The sequence below is a fragment of the Anas platyrhynchos genome, chromosome 1 (genome assembly GCF_047663525.1).
Source record: "Anas platyrhynchos isolate ZD024472 breed Pekin duck chromosome 1, IASCAAS_PekinDuck_T2T, whole genome shotgun sequence".
Lineage (NCBI taxonomy): Eukaryota > Metazoa > Chordata > Aves > Anseriformes > Anatidae > Anas > Anas platyrhynchos.
Genome location: NC_092587.1, coordinates 42,201,896 through 42,225,039, shown reverse-complemented (window position 1 = coordinate 42,225,039; position 23,144 = coordinate 42,201,896). Strand labels below are relative to the sequence as shown.

The 23,144-nt window shown below is 35.6% G+C and overlaps 1 protein-coding gene across 4 annotated transcripts in view; it reads right to left on the bottom strand.

Moving 5' to 3' along the window:
* PTPRQ (protein tyrosine phosphatase receptor type Q) overlaps positions 1-23,144 on the bottom strand; it is a 135,641-nt gene that overhangs the window by 31,777 nt on the left and 80,720 nt on the right. For 3 of the 4 annotated variants that reach the window (XM_038168438.2, XM_027454194.3, XM_038168450.2), the window contains exons 43-50: positions 17,206-17,538; positions 10,179-10,300; positions 7,447-7,633; positions 5,122-5,366; positions 4,132-4,198; positions 3,428-3,586; positions 2,034-2,256; positions 1,493-1,566 (exon numbers count right to left, since the gene is read on the bottom strand). In XM_038168438.2, the coding sequence (XP_038024366.2) occupies positions 1,493-1,566; positions 2,034-2,256; positions 3,428-3,586; positions 4,132-4,198; positions 5,122-5,366; positions 7,447-7,633; positions 10,179-10,300; positions 17,206-17,538 (1,410 nt within the window). The remainder of the gene's footprint in view (positions 1-1,492; positions 1,567-2,033; positions 2,257-3,427; positions 3,587-4,131; positions 4,199-5,121; positions 5,367-7,446; positions 7,634-10,178; positions 10,301-17,205; positions 17,539-23,144) is intronic. The other variant, XM_038168455.2, reaches the window with a different exon arrangement.

The window sequence follows — 23,144 nt, the reverse complement described above, 5'->3', positions numbered from 1 at the left end:
AGTACCTGTCACACTTGTGATATATGAATTTGATGTTGATTTCACAACAGTTTTATATGAAAGCACAGAAGGAACTCTTAATTACCTAGTCCACTTAAGTTTTGTAAGCAATACTTGATGTTAAACATTAGCATAGAAGGCAATAGAATATGGATACTAGGAGCCATAGATATTTGAGGAATTTATCAGGGCTATTTTTTATCCCACTACATTTTATTCAGCATACAAACAGCTCTTGCTTTTTTTATGATTTACACCACAGGAGACAATGTCACAAGTTTTCAGTAACAAAAAAGAATAGCATGAATTACCATATCTGCCTGCTACTACAACATAATTTCTCTATTTGTCTTGATTTCTTTAAGCATTTCAGAGTTTCCTGTTAGAAAGGTGCCCAGATATGTCCATCTGACTGGATAAAGTCTGACCCATTTCCATCAGACTTTTTTTCTCTGATCAGACATAAAGTCTCTTCCTCACTGGTCAAGCTATTTGCTTCATTGGATTAGAAATTTTTAACTCAGAACCAATAAAAACTACTTTTGTCTTTCACTTTCTGAAACATTCAGGACTGGAGAAACAGTGCCAGATCCTTTCAGAATATTCAGGTAGTGAATTAGCATTTCGTGATCTTCGATATCAGATCATGTAACAAATTTCTAACATGGATTAGATGAATAAGGGAGCTCATATCACAGAAGATGAATGCCAAATGAAAAATATGTGCCCACTAAAATTCTTCTGGGTACTCATCCAGTTGTCTTGGGATCCCTTTTCAGAAAGTCAGGGCTAAAGCTTAGCTAAGTAAGTTTTGGCTTACCAATGTATAAAAAGAACCTAGAGATCTTATTGCGATCTCAGAAGAGAATCTTCATTCCCAATTTTGGTGGTATATCAACACCTCCATGGAAGAATTCATGCTGGATTTGAGACCCTGTAACAGCTGCCTTATTGGCCAGTGACATCAGAACCAGATGGTTTCTATTAGACAATATTAATTTATTAATACAGAGCTTTGTCTGTATATAAAAGCTGAAGGGCTACAGGGTCATGTCCTCAAATGACCTACCAGTTGAAGAAATGATCAGCAGCTGAGAGGTTTACTACACCACACTCACTAGAATAGCTGTAATAGTAAGTCGAACAGAGAGGGACATTGAACAAACAGCGTAACTTCTGACTATAGTCCACCTAATCAAGATAAGCAATCCTGGCAACATAGTATTGTCATTGATACAACTGAATCTCTGCTAATGAACTTTGACAATATTTCTTTTTCATTTAATGGTTCAGGCTAAGGCAAGACATCCTGAAAAGGACATAGGAAAGAATGGATGCATTTCCTCACCAGGCAACAACCATCCTGGTTAATCTGGTCCAACAAAAATAGATACTATGTACTACAGTGAAATAAGTCTACTAAAAAGGCACAATAAATTGCCTAAATTATTTGGAAATAGAGAAATACTTTAATAAATAACACTGTCCTTACCTAAAGTTTTGACAGGATCAGAAAAGTCAGAATCTGTAAACTGTCCTTTAACATTAGTTGCTCTGAACTTAAATCTGTAAAATAAAACAAAGAAAACTAATTAACTTAAAGTTTACTAATTAACTTAAATTTTTTGTATATTTTCTTAAAAATATTTAATTTAGAATTATTGAAGTTTTAGTATAATATAACCTGGTATCCTTATCCACCTGCAAAAGTGGCATTATGACAGACATCTAGGACTCAGTGTCAATATGTTAAATGTATAATGAAACTATATGAAGCAGGCTATATATCTTGAATTTGGGCTTATTTAATTTAGGAACTCAGTAAGCACTAAAAAATAAAAAATAATTGTCTCCCATACTTCCACTTCAGACAAAAACTTGAAATTAAAACACACAGTGATATTTCAAGCTCCAATTTTTCATTATTGAACTATTTGTTTTGTTTATTTATTTATGTATTTATACATGCTTGTGTAAATATATATTTCACTTAAATGTTTCTCTTGGACGAACATACAGGCAAACATACTTACAGGTACTGTTTTCTTGGTTTCAGTGGGCCGTTACATATTTTATCTTGACTGCCTGGTATCATACATGTAGTATCAGCGCCTATGACATATATCTCTTCTTTGCCACTCAGATCTTCTTTTCCTTCTATACATGGTGGGTTTGGAAAGCCTTCATTTGTAAAATATGGTCTTGGTCTGTTGAAGTAGGCATCATACCACTTAGTAACATTCCCATCATGCTGAGCTATTGTCAAGAAAAGAAATAATCAGAAATAATTTACATTCTAATCAGATTGTAAATAAGTTAAATAAAAGATTATTTTTTAAGGACTTAGCATGCTATTAGTGCCATTTATACAACTAAGGCTGTAGCTCTCTTTTTACTTGAGCCCAAATGTTCTAAAGACCCCACACCACCTGTATTTTGCTAACTAAGAGTAAGTCAACTGAATCACAGATAGAAAACTTCAGTGTCAGTTTCACACATAAGATGTGCCTGAAGAAGACATCACTCATACAAGCCATTTACTTTGAAACTGGGAATGTCTAGCAAAGACAGTAAGAATTGTTTACACTAAATACAGTTTCATAAATGAAATGACTACTTTTGGTCAGTACTGAGCAACTCGCACAGGAGAAATATCTTCAAAATATCTCTTAACATGGTATTTAGTTCAGTTCAAGAGAAACTTCACAGAAATAGCTATGAAGTAAATGTCTCTAGGATTAGTGCTGAAATACATCATTCAGAAAAAGGTGAGAGACTGTACCACTTAATGTGAATACTTTACCTCCACACTTTTAAAGATAGCAAACCAAGCAAAGTAAATACCTGGAATTTTTCCTTCTTAGGTAAAGTAAGCCTGACCGTATGATATCCACTCATGAAACTCCCACGCACATTGGTAGGCAATTACTCAAAAGAGTATCATGAGACTGGTCACATGCATAAGTGTTCATCAGCCCATACAAGGGAATACGTATTCTAACCCCACAGTCTACAGAAGGGATTTATATAAATCCCTCTGCCCCCATTATGAAATGGAAATATCAACTGCACATGACTTGCTGTTACAGGCAACACTAATAGCAATAGTAAAAAAAAAATTGAAAAAAAAAGTATTATATTTATTCATCCTTCACAAAAGCCAAATGTGTTTATTTCTTCAAGAAGATGAAGAAAATATAAAGAAAATATAATGATAACAGTAGGGCTTCATTGGCAAGTGTTCTCAAAACCCAGCCCACAGGTATTGTGGAAGACTCTTTGCTGTTAGTACTGCTGTCACAGCTAAAGTAATTTTGTCAGCTGTTTTCTGACAAGTTTCTGACAACCCTCCTCCCCCTCCAAAAAAGCTGAAAATAAATCTATAAAAAACAGAAAACAATTTTCAAGAGAATATATAAAATTCTACCTCCAGCTTCCGCAACAAGAACCTGTATCTTCTTGATAGGTCCATGATCATCACTGTAATAGCATATTGGCATTCTGATTGTAATTGTTGTGGCTGTGACAAGTAAGGCCCCATTGGTATCATAAACAGGTGCTGGTTTCTTTTTAGGCCGTGGTGGTTCTGTTTTTAAACAAAGATATACCACAGAGTTTTGTTTTCCACTGCAAGTACTTTGTTCAGGCACATGGCTGTGTTATGGAAGACAAATCATCGCCATATTTTCAGGGACAATTTAATGTCCTAATTCATGCTCTAAGCCTCAAAAAAATGTACTCTCTTAAATGCCTCTGCATATCAGTTTTCCATTAAAAAAACAAAAAACAAAAAACATTGTCTTAGATTTTCAGAGGAATTTCAGTCAACAACTGTATTTATTTTCATGAATATGACACCGTATACCTAGCTATACCTCCATTATATTCTTCTAAGCTGTTTGCTGATGGTAACTAAAATATGCCTGCTTTACTGTGCTGCACATGGTTTAGCAAATGATTAGTGACACATAGCAAAACTGAGCACTGCAATTCCAGGCTATCAGCTATGTGCTCCCATTCCTACTTCCTCTAAAAGTACACAATGGCACACAACTATGTAGTCACAGGTAGAAAAGCAATTTCTTCAGCATTTATAGAGATGTCAGAAAAAGTGCACTTTTTGAGATATACCTTTGATATCCATGGTTATTTTCAATTGAATTTTTGGTCCTGCACCAGCACCATTAATTGCATACACCTTAAAAAAACAAACACTTGTTAATGAGTATTTGTACTAGCTTCAAATCATCCAAATCTAGATATATCTGAAGCAAAAATGAATGCTGAAACACTCCTTTTATGTCATTCACACTTTGATAGATCTTACCTCATATTTCTTTACAATCCTAAGTACAGTGATACTTTATCACTTGTAATGTAGCTCTTACAAAAAGGAGAAAAAGAAACCTACTTGAACAGTTATGTTGCCACCTCTCATGTATGATTCTCTGATTATATGAAAGGATTCTTTCACATAGAAAGGGACTCTGTCAGGGAGTACAGTGACAGGAAAAAGGGTAACAGCTTTAAGCTGAAAGAGGGTAGGTTTAGGTTAGATATTAGGAAGAAATTCTTTACTCAAAGGGTGGGGAGGCACTGGAACAGATTTCCCAGAGAAACTGTGGATGCCCCATTCCAGGAAGTGTTCAAGGCCAGGTTGGATGGGGTTTTGAGCAACCTGGTCTGATGGGAAGTGTCCCTGCCCATGGCAGAATGTTTGGAAGTAGAAGACCTTTAAGGTCCCTTGCAACCCAAACCATTCTGTGATTATATAACTACAAGCATATTCTTCTAGTCAGCTCCCCTTGCAGAACTGGACCTTTCATCTGAACCAAATTTGCAATGCAAGTGCTGGAATTAAGAGAGAAATTTAGTCTTGTGCCTGTGACAATGTGTCACAGGCTGCTTCAGTAGGACATGAACTTGTGCACAGCTACCACTAGTGATGTTTTGGGCTCCCATTCACTCCTCCCTCCTCATTGTTCCCCCCTTTCCTCAGACTTCACATTCTTCACAACCCAGCTAACATTCTTTGTATGACAGTTTTGATTTGGCTTAGTTCTGTGTTCTGTATCCAGGCTAATCTCTCAATCACACCAAAGAAAAAGTATTAATTCTTACGCTGACATTATAGGTATGTCCTCCTTTCAGTCCTTCTATCATTGCAGTGACCGACTGATCTGTTTTATCAATGACACTAAGGTTGTGGATCTGGATAGCAGCAGGGTCATCTTCATTGTACACCATAGCTTGATACACCTGAATATTCCCATTTGGTTCAGATGGTGGCACAAATGTCACTTGGAACTTTGTTACCTCATCAGGTATCTTCTGAAATGTTATGTTGTTAGGTGGGTCTTCAGGCACTGAAACAAACATTTAGCGATCCACTTAAATCAGTTCACTACTATGACTATTAGAGTAAAACCTGAAAAATTACAAATTATACTTTCACATTATCTATATTTCATTTGTATTTACTGCTTTTACCAAAAAAATCTCAATTTTATTTCTTATGTAAATATTTACAAAGACAATTGAAAGTTAAATTTAAGTATTATTCTTGATGATAGCATTTAATGCTATAAATATTAAAAATAATTGTTAGATAACCCTCATTAGTTTCTACTCAGAAAAGTTTCTTCTGATTTTCTACTCAGAGAGCCTAAAGGCACCACTGTACCTTGAAATATATCCTGAGGTAAACAAATCCTCTCATGGACTGACATGCAAGAAGCAAGTGTTAGTCTTGAGTATCCTTTCTTGAAAGCCTTCTGTCAACAGTGAGCTCCCTCCCAACATATAAACAAACCATCATGCTTATCACAGCTAACTCTAAGAAAAAAGTCTTCCACTAGCTGATGCCCAGACATATGCAGGGAATTACAATGGGTCAAACAAGTGTTTCCGCTTCTGTCCAAAAATGTATCAGAAGCCAACAACCACACAAACACAACATGAACTTTTGCCAAAGACAGTTATTTGTCAAACTTTTATTCCAGTAGTTTATTGTCAAGACAGCAGAGGTATAAATCATTTTCCCAATGTCTCTGTCTGAAAGAAAAAGGCTGTAACATTCTTTCCAGGCAGCTGAATATTTACTGCTCTACCTGAGCAAGAAATATGTAGCATGACCTCTAAACAGTGAAATGAAGTAACTGAGAGTAAAAACATTCCCTCAGACAAGGATTTAGATGCAGTTGTCAATATTCCTTTATTTTTATTTATTTATTTATTTATTTATTTTTTATTATTTTTACCCTAGCCAATGTATGAGTATGATAACTCAGATTTCTCTGGAGGAGTAAAGTCTATGTAAATTAGTCCTATCTTCCTCAGATACTCAACTGTGTGCTAGACTGTGCAAACCAGATGAGATGAGATGGAAAAAACAACTGTTCTTCACTGTGGTTACCCAACCTTCTAATGTATCACATTTTCACATGAAGGAAAAGGCTACCAAAAAAGGTGGCTCACAAACCAAAAAAGATAGCTCACAAGACAAATTTAATCTTCATTCATTTTTCCACAATAAAAATGCCTGGGGATATAAACAGGTCATGAAAACCTTAGAATTTGACATATTAAAGGCATTATATATATACTTACATATATGCACACACATCATATCACTAGGGACATTAGATTTTCATACATGAAAATCTAAATGATAAATGATAAATGATAAATACAATCACTATATAGTATATGCTAATCTGAAATTAATTTGAATATATAGATAAACTAGTTGACTTGGGGCTAACCTCACTATAGATAAGGAAATTGTACTTTAGATGGAGTTGATAATTAGTTTGAATGAAACAAAACTTCAATGTTTTTTCAGATTGTTTTTTTTTTTTTTTTAAATATCCTTAGTGAACCACTCAAAACTTGCAGAAGTAACAGATGGAGCACAACCATGAACTATGTATATTAAGATAGAACTATATCTTTCCCATGTACATGTTTATATTTTCCTAAGCAAATGTTGTCTACTTTACTGTAAAGCCTCTTGGTGTCATGAGTCCTCATATAGTTCCTCACATTCAGCGCTCAATTATATTTCTCTGAAAAACTTAATAGCATCAGCAGGTTTTTCACCTTAATATCTACCTCCTTCTCCAGATTGTTTTGAAAATGTAGAGCTGACTTTAGCACAGCACTTCTGGGCTACCAACCTCCTTCCACTAATAATACACAAATTATGTTCTAAGGTCAGTACAGGTGCCATTTATAAGCAGTGTGATCCAATTCACTTAAAGGTAAATCTTATTATTTATTCTCACCATAGTTTTCTTGCTGATTGGCACCTTCTAAACATTAAAGAAAAAAATATTGTGAGAACAAATCTGCATTAAAAGCACACCATTTCTTCAAAACTGTCATTTATCAGATGAAAGAAAAACAGCAAACTTTGATCCAGATGAAGTGGAGAAAAATACAAACCTGCTTCAAAAGTGGAGACAATTACTGGAGAACTAGCCTTGCCTTCAATGGCTGCAGCATTAACGTCACCCGTAAAGGCAATGATTACTACAGAATACCTTGTAAATGCCTTCAAATCAGAAATTTCTAGGATTTTACCCTCATCATTTGTCTTCAGGAACTGGGCTTTATAATTGTCATTATCTACCTGCAAAATAATAATTAAAAAATATAATAAAATATTTACAAGATTTCAAACAGCCAACAGCAGGGCATTACTATTTGAACACCATATTTAACTTGTATCTCACTCCTTTCCTAACTGCTGCACGGCTAGAAAGCTGCACAAGGGGGTATACATCCACCCCACTCATGTTGGTTCTTAAACACTTTGTGTAATATGGATGTAATGGGTTGGAAGGAAATTGGTGCCCTCTTCCACAGAGCAAACATAGACCAATTGGCAGACGGTGGGTCAAGAGAGCAGTACTAATCTGAAATGGGAAACAAACTAGGCAGAGATCCAGAAGATGATCAGCTATATAGTTTTAAATGTTTTGGAATACAAAAACAAAAAGAAAATCGGGTAGCAATGTACGATGTTGATAGCACCACAGAGAAAGCAATTCTTCTTGGGATTCATTAATAACAACACTACTGCTAAGACAGTAGAATGGGGTAATTCTATCACAAGAAGAGCTGGAAGGTTTAAATAATTGGGGATTAATCTAGAAAGGGAAAGGTGGCAGAAGACAGTAATAACTTCAAAATAGAAGAAGGATATTACTGAACTGAGGATAATCCATTGGTTTTGGTGTTTGAGAAAATACAAATAAAAATGATATTTTCACTAAAAAAGATAATTATAAAATATTACAAAAATTGCAACAATATACCTAACCATATAACTAAGGCTGTGACTGTAATGTTAGTTAAAAATAATCTATGAATAAATAAAATAAATTAAATAAAATTAATAAAAAATAATCTAAGAATAATCTATGGAAGGTTGCTGAGCAGCTTTCCACACTGGACATTTTTAAAAACAAGATAATGAATTGCTGGTCAGGAAGATTCCAGGTATGCTTGTTTCTGCATTACAGCAAGTATATGCACAAGATTACTTATTGAGATCCCTACATCTAAAGTAATCTGTAGTTCTGTAGAAAATTATACAATGTTGAGCTTTATATCCAATCTAATCATAAGTTAAAAAAAGGAGAAAGATAAAATGTTTTTTTTTTCTAGAGTATGATCAAGTATCATTTTCAAAATTCTTTTTATGTCTATTCCCACTACTTCAGTTAACGATGTTTTCATTATTGTTTCTTCAGTATGTTATTTGAAAAGAGGATTAGGAAGCTGTACAGTAGTTTTCCCACTGGATGCAATCTGTATTAAACACAGCTGCTAAAACATTAGAATAGTTCAATCATACCTTTTATTTGACAGATATGCATCTATCCCCACTGAGAATTAACCTGAACTAAACTTTCTGATGGACTAAACAGACATTCATTTCCTGGGATGGCCATCAAGGGCTTTTCCTATCTGACTATCAAAAATTTGGCATATAAATATTTATACCAGAGCTAAAATACAATCACAACAATGCATCATTATATTTATATTCTTTCTAAAGTTGTATGGTTTGGTTCCATTTGCCTTATAAAATCCAAATACATTATTAAAAAATAAGGCCTAATTAAGGCCTTTTAAGAATAAATATGTCAGAGTAGAAATCTGAAATTATTCTGTTCTGTGAGCCAATTTTTGTAAATCCTTAAAAACACTCAGTTGAGAACTAAAATGAATGAATTTGTACATACAGAATTTTGTGGAATTTGGAGTCTTCACAAAATTCCCATTGGGAAAATAAAACATACATCCAAATTTTCATTACAAACATATTGTGACAGGTATATTGGCCTTTAGGAAGTAGAAGATTTGTCTATTATGAGAATTATTTACAGAACTGACACCTGTAGCTACTGATCATTAGAAAGATAACATCAGGTAACAAGGAATCCCTAAAGATAAAATGGCTTACTCGAAATACTCTTGGGCAAAAAAGTACTACTTTTCAAAAACAAAAACAACTTGTGGTTTATTAATGGTTGTTTTAAGGGCAGTACAGGATGAAAACAAAAAAGCCATTAGAGATTTTCTCTTATGCTTTTTTTTGCTTATAAAGATCAAGAAGAAAGAAGTGTTATTGCTGTGCTACCAAAATACAGTTAATTTGATGGACAGAGCACCAAGTGGAAAGTGAAAAATCTGGTTTGACTTTAAAATTGGCCCTCTGATGCACTGTGTAGCTTTGTACAAGTCAATTCTGATTGCTAGGCTCTTCACTCATCTGTAAAATTATGACAATGACCTTTTTCTTTGGATTAAATATGTCATTATCATTTTTACTGGTAAACAATATCATTATTGTTGGAAGAAGGTACACCTCTGCAAAGCTCAGCTATTGTTTTGCTGCATACAATTATAGCTAAACCTTTATTGTGCAATATCTATTAGCACACATTCTTTCATATCAATTAATTAATCTATCTCCCATTAAGAAATTTATAAATGTGTAATGAATTCTTTTTTGGAGTTGATGTGAAAATGGATGCTTCGGTCATATAATTTTTCACTCCAGTTTATGTCTATGCTATAACTTCCATTAAAAAAAAAATCTGTTGTGAGTTTTTATATCACTAAGCATCTGTATTATTATAAAAAGTAGAACAGAGTTGTCTTACTGAGGCAATGTCTATAAGATAGCATGTTGGTCCAGTAATGACGACAGGTTCACTCCAGCTGATATTAATACTGTGAGGAGATGTAGCTAACACCGTCACATTTTCTGGAGGACCATCTGGAGCTACAGAAAAAAAATACTTATGTGAATCACAGCCAGAGAAGTTCACAACAAATAAACCAGCAATTTTAGCAGCCAGTAGAGCTTATTTTTCTATTTGAAAATAAAACTTTCTCACAAATTTACAATTGTAGATTGCTTAAATAATTATATATATATATATATATATATATATATATATATATATATATTTGTTCTCATTTATGAAGTATACACTGGGATTTAGAAACACAGCTTTTGTTAAACATATCACAGCATGTATAGTGTCTTAAATGTCTACATCATTGTAACTGGAAACTACAGGTTTTTTTGTTGTTGTCTTTTTTTTTTTTTCTTTAATTACAGGTTGATTACATGCATTTTGCATCACAAACAATATATATATATATATAGCTATTTACATGAAAAGGCATGCATAATATACAGGAGAAAGTTTATGTCAGACTAATCATGCAAAGAACAAGAAATTATCAAAATACAAGGTCTTCTGCGAGCTGGAAAAGATTTCCAACAATGTTGGACAGTACTGGTTCAAAAAATATATACAGAAAAAAAAATCTGTTTCATTTTCACTTACTCTTAACATGTTGAGAAACTCTGGAAAATACATACCAAAAACTAGCAGGAATTGTAAGAAGGGAAGAATGATCACATTAAAAAATAATGTTTCCTAAAATTTACTTTTGTCGTGGTGCCATGTGAATTCACCTAGTTATTTCTTACTCATAAATGATAAATTTATTATGTTCTTGAATTCATATAACAATACAGCAACTCTCAGAGTAAGTGGTGTTACTTTTTCTTAATGCCTGTGGTAAATTTGGGGAAGCTAAAATTTGGAATACAATGGACAACAGATTTGTATATAATGCCATAAATTTGCTCCATGGTGCCTTCTTTTTTTGTCTACTACAAAAAAAAAACAACTGCGACATATAACAGTGAACAGTGTGTTATAGAAGGCACAACAGATTTGTACATAATTCCTTGGCTTCATGGTGCTTTTTTTTTTTTTTTTTTTTTTTTAATCTACCTGAAAAAAAATTACAACAATGATTAACACATATCAGCAAACAGTCTGTCAGAGAGTTTTATGAGGAAAATTTTAGTGTATACAAAGTTACTTGGCTTGTCAGGTAGTAAATATTAGGAAAATGAAAAATAGCACAGAAGGTATGTAACTATTGAAATTAGTTGTAAAGCCTCATGAGGAGAGATTTTGCACTGTGAAGGTGCACATTTTTCACCATGTTGGCAGAATAAAATGGGAAAAACTGGGAGTTGAGAAGGTGCTGTGAAGAGTTCAGGATATTGGATATAGGAGGTAGAGTTGTGTGCCGGGATTAGCAGGAATATACTAGACTTTGTAGGGAGGATCAAATTCAGCCATTGGAAGCAGTCCTCTAAAATAATTAATGGGATCAAACAACTGAATGAAGACTGTAACTGAGTGAACTATGTATGAAAGTACATAAGGGGTGGTGAAAATACTGTTCCCCTAAAAAATAGAATTAGAGCAAATTAAGGTTATTTTTCAGGTAATACATATGAGACTTGTTCAAACAGTAACTTTTACTGTGAATAGTGCTTTCGGTAACTGTGGTAGTGCTCATATCTTCATCTCCAACTGAACTTTCTGAAAAACAGTATAAAACTGTATATAGTTTCTCAAGCCTTAGTTCATTTCCAAACCTGCCTGGTTTCCATAGATAAACTTCCATTACTCTTTTATAGCATTAATGGAGTGTTTAATCTTTCTTTCTTTCTTTTTTTTTTTTCCTTTTTTTCCCCCAAAGCCAATTTGCACTTATTCATTAGATGATGATGGCATGAAATGACTTTAAGCATAATGTAATGTACAAATTATCCAATCCAAATTATTTTATTTCCATATGCATGTTCTATTTGACACATTTTGAGATACTTCCAAGAAAATTCTAATTGAGCATACTGTACTTAGGGCACTGATCTAAAATACACGTAAGCATTAATACCTGATTTATTTTCACCATGAAAAGTAATATATCAGACATCAACTGAATGATACTAAAATTAAATATTTTCTGAAATTAGCTACATACTTAGGCAACTAGCAAACGAAATGTGTCTGAAGTGCCTCATGTTTTACAAAAAGCATCTTTCCAAAAAATGTTTTGCTTCAGTAGGTAGCTGCCATATTCTGATTTAGGTTTGTTTGTGAAATGAATCCAGTCAATACAAGTCCATGGTATCACTATACCCTTTCTCTTATAAATCACAGCAATTTACTCAGTAGAAATGACCTAGACTTATTCTCTCATTCCGCCATAATCCAATCACTTCCTCTCATAAGCACTTTTCTCCTGGTTTTCACAATAATGCATTTTCTGTAACTAATAACCATCATTTCCTGATTATCATGCTTCTATCCTTGCAGAGGAATGTGGGTCTTATGGAGGTCAGGGTCATCTTTCCCATCCATCTGTGTCCTGATGCTAAGGCAGCAGTTAAGTGTGTTAGCTTAAACATAAGTCTGGATAGCCCATCATTTAGGATAACCCTCAAAAATAAGTCTGAATAGTCCAATCTTCTAACAGAAATTCATGAATTCATGCTTGCCAGTTTGACTAAGACCAGCCCTTTTTCCCAACAAAATTTAAATGTGAAGCTAATTTATATCATTTTATAATTACCTAGGTTACTTTTACATAAATTGAAACATTTATATCTTATACTAGACCATACTTACTCTCCAATACTGAGTTCTGAGAGAATGAAAGGAACGCAGAAAACCAAGTTCTCCCAGGCAAAATCTATCTGGTATACAGCCAAAGCTTTTCACCACACAGAAATATTTTTTGAAGTGTACCAAGCAACTGGGTATCAGCAGGGATTGGGAAAGAAGGTAGCATAACTCTCTGCCCCATGCGTCTTTGTCCTATCCTTCATGGGACATTCTAACATCTGGGATTTTCCCTTGTATCTCAGTATATTCTGGCATTAGGAGACTTGGAAGTTTACCAAAAAGCATTGCATTGTGTAACTGTATGAGATCCAAAATAAGTTCAATGATCTCACTGTCCTTCGTTTACCAGCTAACATCCATCCTTCAAAGTGATTTTTCTCTTAGAAAGTATGAATTCAGCCAATATTATTCTCCTTATAAATACAAAGATGAAACTTAGTGGAAGTGCAGGTATGAGGGAACAAAGTTTCCTTAGCTATGGAAAACATTTGTTGCCCTTTCCCTTACTGTGACACAGCACTATGATCTTCTGTACTGGTAACTATATAAATCTAAGTTATGTTGAAAATATTTCATCTTGCAAAGTAGATTTGGCTCTTAGGTAATCCATCAGCTAAGCCATAACAGTGCCATCAAACTAGTTTATGAGGCAGTAGGACAGTTCCTGTGAGAATAATCTGCAAGACAGAAGACTGAATAGTTTATCTGACTGTGAGAACTGGACTGTACCGCATAACCTGTAACATTTTCCATGGCATAACACTATAACTTTCTTCAGTACAGAACGCTGCCATTATTTTTTGTTTGAAACGTGAAAGTGAGTTGAAGAATCTTAAAAATAATTCCATTAGCCTTAAGTTTACCTTCATAATGAACAACTGAACTGAAGAATTAAAGATCTTCACCTTTGTCATTGGATATTAACAATTATTAGCTTTTGCTGCTGTGGCACAACAGTCCAATACTCAACACTTGAAAATGTAAAGAATATTTTTACAGTTTCTGTTATGTATTTTTTGTTGTTGTTGTCAATATTTCATCTCTTTATATTCTTGGAACCGAGTCTAACAGTTTTTTGCTTAAATGTTGTAAATTCCTGAATATAACTATAGGCTTGAGAAAAACAAAAAATTTCTGAGTTCCCAATTATTTCTGAAGCAAAAACATTTGAGTATTATTTTAGAACCAAGGTAACATGTGTGGTTTGTTTGTGGGTTTTATTTATTTATTTATTTATTTTTGGAAGCAATGTCTTACAGAGGCATTTCTATAAAATCAGAATGGTGGCTAACTTCTGCCCTCAAATCTGCAAACACAACTCCCATTGATTTTAGGGGCTAAGTACTCAGGCTATTTTACATAGCATCTAAGCACCCTTAAGCCCTAACAGACCATGTATATTGGCTGGGTACCAGCAGACTAATCCAGGGGATGCTTGGCTCAGCCCATGAGGGAGAGGAGAGGGGGAGCTACAGAGAGAGAGGAGAGGGGGAGCTACACCTGTTCTGTGGATGCACTCTACAGGGCTTCCCAGAGCACTGGACAAGTTTTTTTTGTTCACTCCCCAAATTTCTCTTCTCTGTTACAGACAGTAACCTTTGCAAAGGAAAAAGAAGTAAAATTTCTTAGTCTATTTAATGATACTTTTACAGATGAGTCTGTGGGGTGCATAAGGTCAGGTAGCTCAAAACCTGCCTTTCATGAAGTCCAACCACTGCTCAGGGAGGCTCTTGGCACTGCTGAAGCTGCCAGCTGGCTACCCAGCTGTGACATGCCTTGTTCCTCTTTTTTCCTCCTCAGCTGATTGCCATTGCCCCAGGAAAAAGACCAGCACCCAGACATATCTGGAATACTGCCCATGCTCCCTTGACTCTGGGGCAGTATGTTTTATAGGCAGTTCATCTCTCTATGTGTCATTGATTTAGTTCACAGGTAATGTGTTGCTGCTCTCTTCTCTCACTATAGACACAGGCCAGGGGCCACTCACATCTGGGCTGGTGAAACTTAACTTCTAGAAATGTGTTTAAACAGGCTAATAGAGCACACTGGAAACCTAGTGCTGAGAACAACACCGCATCCGCATGGAAATGGTTTGTGCAGTCAAGTGAGGCTTTCCTGCTTTTAACTTCCAACTCCTCAGTGAGACTGATAAGAAACTAAACTAATTATTATAAACTAATTATTACAAACCAAACTGGCACTGTCTGGACAGGAAATCATAAAGATGATCCTATCTTTATGTGATCACGTATGTTTTGATTATCTGCCTCTCTGTCTGCTTTAAATCCCTACCTTTCCTAAGTTCAGCAATATTTTTTGGAAGAAAAGTATTTGCATGGACATGGACCTGTTGGACTGAGTCCACAGGAGGGCCACAAGGATTCTCAGGGGGCTGGAGCACCTCTCCTTTGGGGACAGGTGGAGAGAGGTGGGGATGTTCAGCCTGGAGAAGAGAAGGCTCCAAGGAGAACTTATAGTGGCCTTCCAGTACTTAAAGGGGGCCTACAGAAAAGCTGGGGAGGAACTTTTTAAAAGCTCATGTAGTGATAGGACAGGAGCTAATGGCTCTGAACTGAAAAAGCTTGATTTAGATTAGGCATTAGGAAGAAATTCTTCTCTCAAAGAGTGGTGAGGCACTGGCACAGGTTGCCCAGAGAAACTGTGGATGCCCCATCCCTGGAAGTGTTCAAGGCCAGGCTGGATGGGGCTTACAGCAATCTGATCTTGAGGGAGGTGTCCTTGCCCATGGCAGGAGCGTTGGAACCAGATGGTCTTTAAGGTCCCTTCCAACCCAAACCATTCCATGATTCATTCCACGACATCTCAGCAGCTGAGATCTATAGTACAAAATCTCTCAGAACTTCTGGCTCACAAGTTGCACAGCTTCTGTTAGTTATTTTTTTGTTCCACCTGGAGTCATACGTTTCTTTTTTTTTTTTTTTATCTTTCATTTATAATATTGTATTTATTTACATCCTTCCAAAAAACACTGGACAAAGAGTCAGCACACATGAGAATGACTCCATAGCTGATTCCAGTACATTTCAGTCCAAAGGACTGCTTCTGCGCTCTGTATGAAAAATGGGTTGTTGTGAAGTTCACTTTTATGGTGTCAGAATCTCTGTATGTTTGGGCTTAGAATTTCTCTATTGTATTTTCTCATCTGCAAATGAAGATGACAATTTTCTTTACCTGGCAGAAAAATTATGAGGTATTTAAGGACAGATGTATTTAAATACAATCTTACTGCACAGAGAGTGGACAGATACCATGAGGAACAAATAAAAAAGCTTTCTGCATTCAGATAACATGATTGTTAAAACATGAACAGAACAAAGTAAGTTGGTAGACCACTGAATAGTCCTTGGTACACAGCTATTTAATTCTTTGGTCTCTACTAAGATTACTAAGTGAAAGAGGAATGGAGTGAAGGAGCTGTGATTTAGTCAGGCCACTCATGGTGGATCTCTTTTGCTCCACACAGACCAAAGGCCAGATCTCAAATGTGCTCTGACCTAGGCAGGCTGTGGACTGGTAGGAAAGGTTATATGTCCCCATGTCAACGACCTAAATAATTTATGTTTCATGTCCTTTTGTCTCAAATATCTAGTGACAACATATCTGTGACAATTAACTCCTCTTTGGAAACTGAAACCTCAGCTGAGGCATGTCAGCCCCATGGCTACTCTGATCTGCAATCTCGTTAGGTAGACAATGGTATTGAAAAGAAATCTGAATTCCTCTGAAAATACTCTTTATATTCTTCTGACAGGAATGTACAGCAGAACTTCAGAAAAGTGTTATTTCATTCCCACTTACTTAATAATGAATAACTTCATTCCCACATATGAAGATGAATTGAAAACAGCAGATCAACCCAAAGTAGAAAAAAAATCAGATTTACCAACTCTAGACGCAGACGAGGGCTGAGAAATTAAATTGCTGCTGAGCAAACAGTATATATAATATAGCAAGTAAAAGGTATTAAAATCTGAAGTAGTGTGAAGAACACATACCTACCAAATGATTTAAATCATATTTTGTACTTGAAGAGTTGCAAGAAAACCAGTATTATAGGTCTATGAAGAAATAACTTCTAATAAGTGTTCTTGATTATTTACATGACCACATTGTTATACATATTGTAATAGCAATATTACATATGACAAACATCCTTACTTACAGCCAGGAAGTGTTTGTGTAGAAATCCAAGGTGAAGAACTGCCATAACCAACATTCGTACTGGCAGCAACTGCAAATCTGTACCATCTGTATTTTTTTAGTCCATACACAGTCTCTTCTATCTTGTCATCCATCACGTTTTCATATAAATATTGATGCATCTCATATTCAATACATCCCTTAATTTCCCAGTCGCTGCAGTGGATGGACTGTAGCTGTGTGGTAATCTTGTAGTTTTGAAAGTAGCCAAAGATAGATTTTGGTGATCTCCAGTTCAAGGTCACACTTGTTGATTGCACATTGGAAAAAACAATATCCCTGGGAGCACTAGGAACTACAAATTAAAACACATGTAAGATATACAACAGGGACAGGGGAGGTTTAGGCTGGATGTTAGGAAAAGTTTCTCTACCGAGAGTGTAGTCTGGAACAGGATTGCCAGATAAATGGTCATGGCACCGAGCTGCTGGAGTTCAAGTAGTGCTTGGACAAGGCTCTCAGACATCGGGTCTGATTTTTGGTGGTCCTGTGTAGAGCCAGGAGTTGGACTCAGTGATCCTTGTGGTTTTCTTCCAACTCAGAATATTCTGTGATTATATGATATCTTCATTTGAATGATTTTTTATTTTTTTTTTCAACTATAACCCTTTTAACCAGTGTTTTTAAAATATTTTAATAAGCACATCTGGTGAACCAGATTCAAGTTCCTATAGTTAATAAGGAGCAATTCCATTGGTGTAACCTACACCAAACATATATAGATGGGAAACGTGTACTATAGCTTTTGAAAAAGGCAAATACTTTTAAATGTGGCATGCAAGGCAAGCTTTGAGAGGTGTGACATTGCTGTTACTACATTTGGGGTTATGTCTCAACTTGTGGAGGGAGCATCAAGCGAAGTTATTTTTGACCTACGCACAGCATCTTACTGCTCTTGCTAACTGAGATTCCTCACCTCTCACTTAGAAATACTCATTTATAACCCTCTCTCTTTGTAACAAATGAAGTCCTCAAACAACACCTCCAGGTTTCATTTCGAGTCCTATTTCACCTTCTGAATGAAAAGTATCAATACATACATAATGTAGGTGTTTTGCAAACTGTTCAGTAAACTAAAAATAAAAAATAAAAAATATATTTTTTAAAAAAAAAAGCAGGAACAATTAAATAACACGGCAATACAAGGCAAAAACCAAACTAACTTGCACATAAAGTTTGCTTCCATGTATTTAAATGCATATGTATACATGGGTATGCACAGATTTATATTCATGTGCATGGAGACAGAAGTAGGGTATAGATACACACACACACATTTATCCATATCTATATTAAGACAACAGTGTACTCTCAGCTCTTGCAGACTGGATGCAACATATGGTTTTGTGCTATATCAAATAGTCATACAGTAAGCTAATATTATCTCTAAGACCCTCTGTAAGATAATACTAATACTCTATGGCAAAAACTGTGCAGAGAAATCAGCTCAGAAATCATTTTGCACACTTAGCTTTAAAGAGTGCTTTAGCCTTTTGGGAGGAAGAAGTATCTCTGGTAAAAGAAAACACATGATATATCCTCAAACTGAAACTGAAGAAGCCCCAAGGCTTACATAAAGAATAAAAGGATCCAAAGCCCATGTTACTGGGGAAGAAAGAGAAAAGTTTTTTTTTTCTTTCTTTTTTTTTTTTTTTCAGCCTTATGGTAATGTCTGACCTCAGCTTCCATCCGCAACAATTTGTTCATAAAACATCATCATAATGTAACAAGCTGAAGCCTTGTCACTAAATGTGAATATTTAACAAGAAAGAGATGTAGATTCAGAGTCAAACCAAGTTCTAACAATGAAAAAGTTGAGAAATCCAAACCCCTTCAAATGAGCCCAAAGAAGGTGGAGCCTACAGGACAGAGGGCAGACACAGTAGCTGTGGGGACTTCCTCTGTCACAGTGCATAGTAGCCCCAGACGCTCCCAGCCTACTGAGCAGCCTACTAAGTAGACACAGACCAAAAGCTAACTGTCAAAAAAAGTCTCTGTCACTTCCAACTTTCATCATAATTCTCCATAATATCAAAATCAAAATTGTTTTGCTCTGTTGTTATTACCATGTAGAGAAGCAAAGTACAGGAAGTAGTAAATAAAACCAGGTAGAAACCTTTTTGCTTAATCACAGTTTTGGAGAGGCAATATTCAATTTATTCACTTTGGAAGAGACATAAGCACTGCAATATTTTCTTAATAGTTCTATAAACTATATTTTCTACTTATGCAAATTACATGGAAAGGTTTAGTTTATCCACTAGTTGTTGGAAGATAAAGGCACAGAAATGTTCAATAATTTTTATGAAAATTTTGTATCCTTCTTTAAAAAATCATGTACTCTATTAGAATATAGGCTGTTAATATCTGTTCAGATACTGCAGAGAATATTAATTGTACACACTCCATTATGATGGCAATAAAATTTGATATAGAATGGATGAAGTCATTTGACTGAAATAAAAGTTATCACCAAGTCTTACCCTGAACTTGAATTAAAATATATTTAAGACCCAATGCTATACATTCCAGGAAGTGAAAAATCAAGAGTCAGATATTCAAAGACATCAGATCAGATCCAAACTAAGATAATTGAAGAAAATTTCATCCTCCTCCTCAGTCAGAAGAGATTACTCCTTTTTTTTTTTTTTTTTTTTTTTAAGGAATATGACCTAATCATCCTGGGCACATGACTAGGAGCTTCTGTTTTGATGGGAACACCCATCATTGGATGACTTGGAATAAAAATGTGAAAGGAAACAACATGGAGATCAAAACAACTGGCCCTAATACCTCTTAGTCTACCACCATTAACTTCCATCTGCTGAAAACTGATTATTGAACAAGACTCCCATTTAAATGGAAGACAGGATTAAATACTGAAAAAAACACCCTGCATGGAGCTTAAAGCTTTCTGCCTGGGGATAGGAAAAATGATTCTGTGATATTCTGATGCCTCTTCACCACAAGATTTTAAGCAGAGCAGGTTTTAAAGAGCAACATAGATCTTACCATAATCAAGGATTCTGGTAGAAAAGCAGAACCACAAGTGTCTGTCTGAATATAATAAAGGGAAAACTTACAAACAGGGGTTTGGGATAAAGTACATAACAACTGCTTAATTGCTGAGTGCCAAAAGGAAGGTGGAAATATATACCCATTACCAATGTACAGCTGGTAAATCCACGTCTGGCACAACTACAGTCTCTGTGCATCTAAAACTAGACAGGTTGAAGATGTGAGTTGCTGGTAGAAGTCATGTGCTAGCCAGCATGGTGGGCTTTCCTTCTCAAGGAGAGTATCCTGGTCTCCCAGTTTCAACAGGGTTGATGCTATTTTGAAGACCTGAGAGCTAACAATGCTGTAGTAAAGGCAGAAAAGATGCTTGGCTGTTTAATAGAACTACAAATTGTTTCAGGAAAAATAACAGTGGCTGTGATTTGTGGGTTCTCACACACCACTATGGTCTAATAATGCCAGCCTCTTCAAGCTCTCCATGTACCTGGTGGGAAGAGACAAACTCCCATAGAGCAGGGGAAAGAAGGGAGGGAAGAAAAACTGTTTCTCTTTCCATCTGTTACCTAGAGAAGGGTTCTTTTTCCCACTGACTACAGGGGGAGCCCATAAAAACTACTCTCACAAGGCTGGAGATAATCTCTGTGATTATCCCAGTGAGTAATACTACAGCAAACCCACCATTTTGAAAGATAAGATTGCAGGTATAAACACAACAGATATATTAGACAGAGACAACTTACATACAAAATCATTTATTTCTATTTTATGTCATCCCCCCCCCTTTTTTTTTTATTTTCCAGTTTATTAAGACACATATTTGCAAACTATTTCTAAATATTTCTACAAAAAACCTACTCAGTATACTCAGTAGAAGACACAGGAAAGTTTTCTGTGTCAGCACCTAGACAGATCTTTAAAATGGAATCAGAGCCTTAAAATCAGCTTAAAATCTAGTTCATTTTATCTCATTTCTTGAATAGAAAAATGAACTGTAAATGTGTTTTTTGTTAGAGCAAATGAAAAGCTGAGATCTGAATCTGGAGTAAATCTCAAGGGTGCTGAGAGGGCCACAGCGAGGAGCAGTGACACCCAGTGGCGCAGTCTCTCTTGCACTTGATGACTGTGTTCTACGAGACAATTTCAAGACAACTATGCTATTGGGTTACAGATACAAAGAGGATTACAATTACTCCAGCATGGAGAATCAGATTTCCATTCCTCAAGAATGACTAAAATTCCCCCAACTTCTTCTCTCCACAGATGGTACTGATTTGAACAAACCATTCCATGCTTCCTAGAGTAATCATGCAGCTTGTTTAAATTTTCTAAACATGACTCAACTATGATGAAGTGATCACTGTTCACACTAAAAGCATCTGAAGCCAAAAATTGTATCTGTGAATTATTCTTTCAGATTAAATTGGAACTGTAACAAAGACTTATCTATCTGCTCAAAGATACTCCTACTTTGTTATAAGCCTAAAAGAAACTATTATTCTTCCTGACTTCCAGAAAAGTGCATTTAAAGAAAAAAAAAAAACTTGAAAAGATGTGCTTGGGGTTGTCTAGGTCACAAATTGTCCATATCTGTATCCTGATTACTTTGTGGGAATTCTAGTGCTAATCGCATATTTAAATTCCCTGTGAATCACGGGTAGGATCCCTTAAGTTCATCATCATTCAACCAAGAGTCTTTCCCTATCCACTTATATTGCATTTCCTCTAATTCATTTACCTTTGGGTGTGAGGAGGTTTTCAAAGTCTGTAATTTTTGGTGCAATGTACTCTATAGTTTTCAATTTAATAGCTTTTAATTCAGCTTCTGAAAGCCAGCCAGGATGCAGGCAGAGAGGCTGGCTGTGAAATGCTGGTAATTCTGTTTCTGGACAGGAGGAGGAACGAGGTGTTTTCAGGTTCATCCACCATTGTTCACATGATGGCCAAACTCCAAGGAAAAGTGCCTGGAGCCATATCTACATGGGATTTTAAGCTCCTAAAACCTATTTACGTGCCTGAACTCCTACTGAAGTTGACAGGAAGTTAAGCACCTAAATAGAAGTTACTTTCACAGATCTTGGCCCCGTTTCCCTATGCTCGTCTGGCTGCAATGCTAATCAGCCCTTCCAAAGTTGGCAGACTGCTCTGAGATTAACTTTTTATTTGAGAACCTAAATGAAAGGAAATTCCTGGTAGAAAGGGCACCTGATTGCACAAAAACTCAGATAAAGTTGAACTTGGCCAGTGGAACTAGTTTAAAGCAACAGAAACACTTGGTAGAAAAAATCTTATTTGCATTGCAAAGATAACCTAAGGGCAGCAAAGGACACACAAAAAAATCTACTGAGAAAAGCGAGCAGTTATGGCTTTCCATAAAGACTTCTGTGGAAAGCAATGACTACAGCTGCGCGGGCCGGGAACAGAAGACAGTAATATGATATGGCATAGTTCCTAACGAAGCTAATAAAAAAACTCTGCCTACAGAACAGCTGCTTGTAGCTGGAGTTTGGATTAAAAGAACAGCGGCAGCCTAGAAGTCTGTTAGGTGGTATTAAGAGCATCAACATGAGGAAAGTGAAGAACAAAGTAGAACAGAGAGCAGTGGGCACACAATGAAATAATCTTCAGAAAATTGAGGTATTGGAAAAGCAGATTAATATTCCATATTGCTTATCTCTATTAATTTTTGAAAGCTTTGTTACCCCAAGGAGTTTCCTGAGTTAAGCTGATATCCCTAATGATACTAAATACTACTCTAGTATGGACTGCTAACTCCTTGTGAGATAAGGTCCTGCTTGGTATGAACAAGGACATTGAAAATAGGTCCCAGATGATTTTACTAACATAAAAATGTAAAAAACTGTAGACTATTTTTCCCATGACTTG